The following is a 1,901-nucleotide window of genomic DNA, read 5'->3' on the forward strand; positions in this document are numbered from 1 at the left end:
GGCTTGGACTGCCCTTCATTAAAGATAGCACGGGGAATATGTATCCCATACCCAGAGAATCACTATTGCTGGAGAAAGATGCCACCTGTATTAGTTTCCTATTGTGTCTGTAACAAATTGGCACAAATGTATTGGCTTAGGACAACATAAATCTATTATCTTACAGTACTGGAAGTCAGAAGTCTGAAATGAATATTCTAGGCTGAAAGCAAGATGTTGGCAGAGCTGTGTTCTTTCTAGAGTTTCTAGGGGAGAATCATTTCTTTGCCTTTTCCAGTTCTAAAAGCTCCCTGCATTTCTTGGCTCATGGCCCCTTCCTCATCTTCGAAGTACATCATTCAAAAATCTGCTTTTGTGATCACATCTATTTTTCTGACTCTAAACTCTTGCCTTTCTCTTGTAAAAATCTTTGTGATTATGCTGGGCCACCTTGATAATCTAGGATAATGTTTCTATATCTCTTTTTTGTTTTGTTTTTGTTAGAACAACTCAGCAAAATAAAATTCCTGTTTATTGTTGGACAACATTGTTTCACACATACATCAAACAGGCCAAAAAAAATAAACAGCAACTTCATAGACAAAAAAGGAGAAAAAAGAAACCTTTTATCTTTGGCCTTTTTAACCATCTCATACAAACCAACTACTTATAGTACAGCGAAGTACATACACAAAAAAGTTACTGGAATGCTCGGAATAAGATTGTTTTTCTGTTGTCGTTTTTGCTTTTTTTACAAGGTTTTTTTTCTCCTTTGAGATTATAATGAACATGGTCACACCACAAGTAAAGTCAGAAGTAGGACAGAGAACGCTCTGAAGGCTGGTTTGGTCATCCGAGATCATTAAAAATGGCTGACCCTAACAATATGTACAAAAATATAGAATGTAAATAAAAAATACAAACAAATTTCCTTTTTAAAGTACTTTTAAGAAAAAAAGCAGGGCCTTGGAAGTTTTGTTTCTTTTTTCCTCCCCTGTTGCAAATTCTCATGGTTTGGGTTGGGTGGTGGAGAGCGCGTGTCATCTGCGGGTGGCACTGCCCACGGTGGGCGGGCGCGCGGGCCTCTCTACTCGAAGGTGACCACGTTTAGATTCTGAGACGGGAAGTGGAGGGTGAATAGGTCACGGCGGCCTTTTTTTTTTTTAGTTTAACTTTTCCTTTTTTGCTGTCTAGTCATCCTCGTCGGTCTTCTGCTTCTTGGTATCAACATCGTCATCCTCATCATCTTCAGCTGCCCGCTTGCCCGTAGCTGACTCAGCTTCCTCATCTTCATCTCCATCCTCTTCCTCACCATCACCTTCTTCTTCCTCCTCCTCTTCCTCCCCACCTTCTTCCTCTTCTTCATCTATCTCATTGTCAGCCTCTTGCTCCCCATTTTCCTCATTAGCATTCCCGTTAGCAGGGGCGTCTCTTCCATTTTCTGCCTCTTCCACAACTTCCTTCTTCTCCTTTAAGTCCTTGGTGGTGATTTCGGAGCTGGTGTCTACGGCTGCGTCTGACATGGTGGGGCAAGCCGGTGATCCGATGCAGGGGATTTAAAAAGAAAGCGAGAGTTCAGGGACTCTGGCGATAAAGCTGCCGGAGTCCGCGGCGGCGGAAGAAGCTCGCGGCGGAGGCCGCTGCGGCGAGCGAGGAGGCGGACGAGGAACAATGCAAAGATGGCTTTTCAGAGCAGCCAGTGTTTCTATATCATGATCCTTAGGTTAACGACACCTACCAAGTACTTTTTTGCCATGTAAGTTAACATAGTCTCAAGTTGTGCGGATTAGTACATGGACATCTTTGGAAGACGATTATTCTCTTTACCACCCTAGTACACAGGACCACTGTGCAAAGAAGAGACTGTTTGGCTTTGAACGCAATCCATCAAAGCCATATCCTACCTGAACAGTAGCCCTCTG

At 43.0% G+C, this 1,901-nt stretch overlaps 1 protein-coding gene across 1 annotated transcript; it reads right to left on the bottom strand.

Moving 5' to 3' along the window:
* Positions 1-473: 473 nt before the first annotated feature.
* Positions 474-1,681, bottom strand: LOC105541240 (prothymosin alpha). The gene is made up of 2 exons (XM_011982184.1): positions 1,601-1,681; positions 474-1,552 (listed from the first exon to the last, which is right to left on the bottom strand). The coding sequence occupies exon 2, from the start codon at positions 1,500-1,502 to the stop codon at positions 1,170-1,172; it is 333 nt and encodes a 110-aa protein (XP_011837574.1). The 5' UTR covers positions 1,503-1,552; positions 1,601-1,681; the 3' UTR covers positions 474-1,169.
* Positions 1,682-1,901: the final 220 nt, after the last annotated feature.

This window comes from Mandrillus leucophaeus, unplaced genomic scaffold (genome assembly GCF_000951045.1).
Source record: "Mandrillus leucophaeus isolate KB7577 unplaced genomic scaffold, Mleu.le_1.0 Scaffold236, whole genome shotgun sequence".
Lineage (NCBI taxonomy): Eukaryota > Metazoa > Chordata > Mammalia > Primates > Cercopithecidae > Mandrillus > Mandrillus leucophaeus.

What these genes read in the sequence shown, in the direction of transcription:
- LOC105541240 (XM_011982184.1), bottom strand. Translation starts at nt 1,502, where the DNA reads ATGTCAGACGCAGCCGTAGACACCAGCTCCGAAATCACCACCAAGGAC.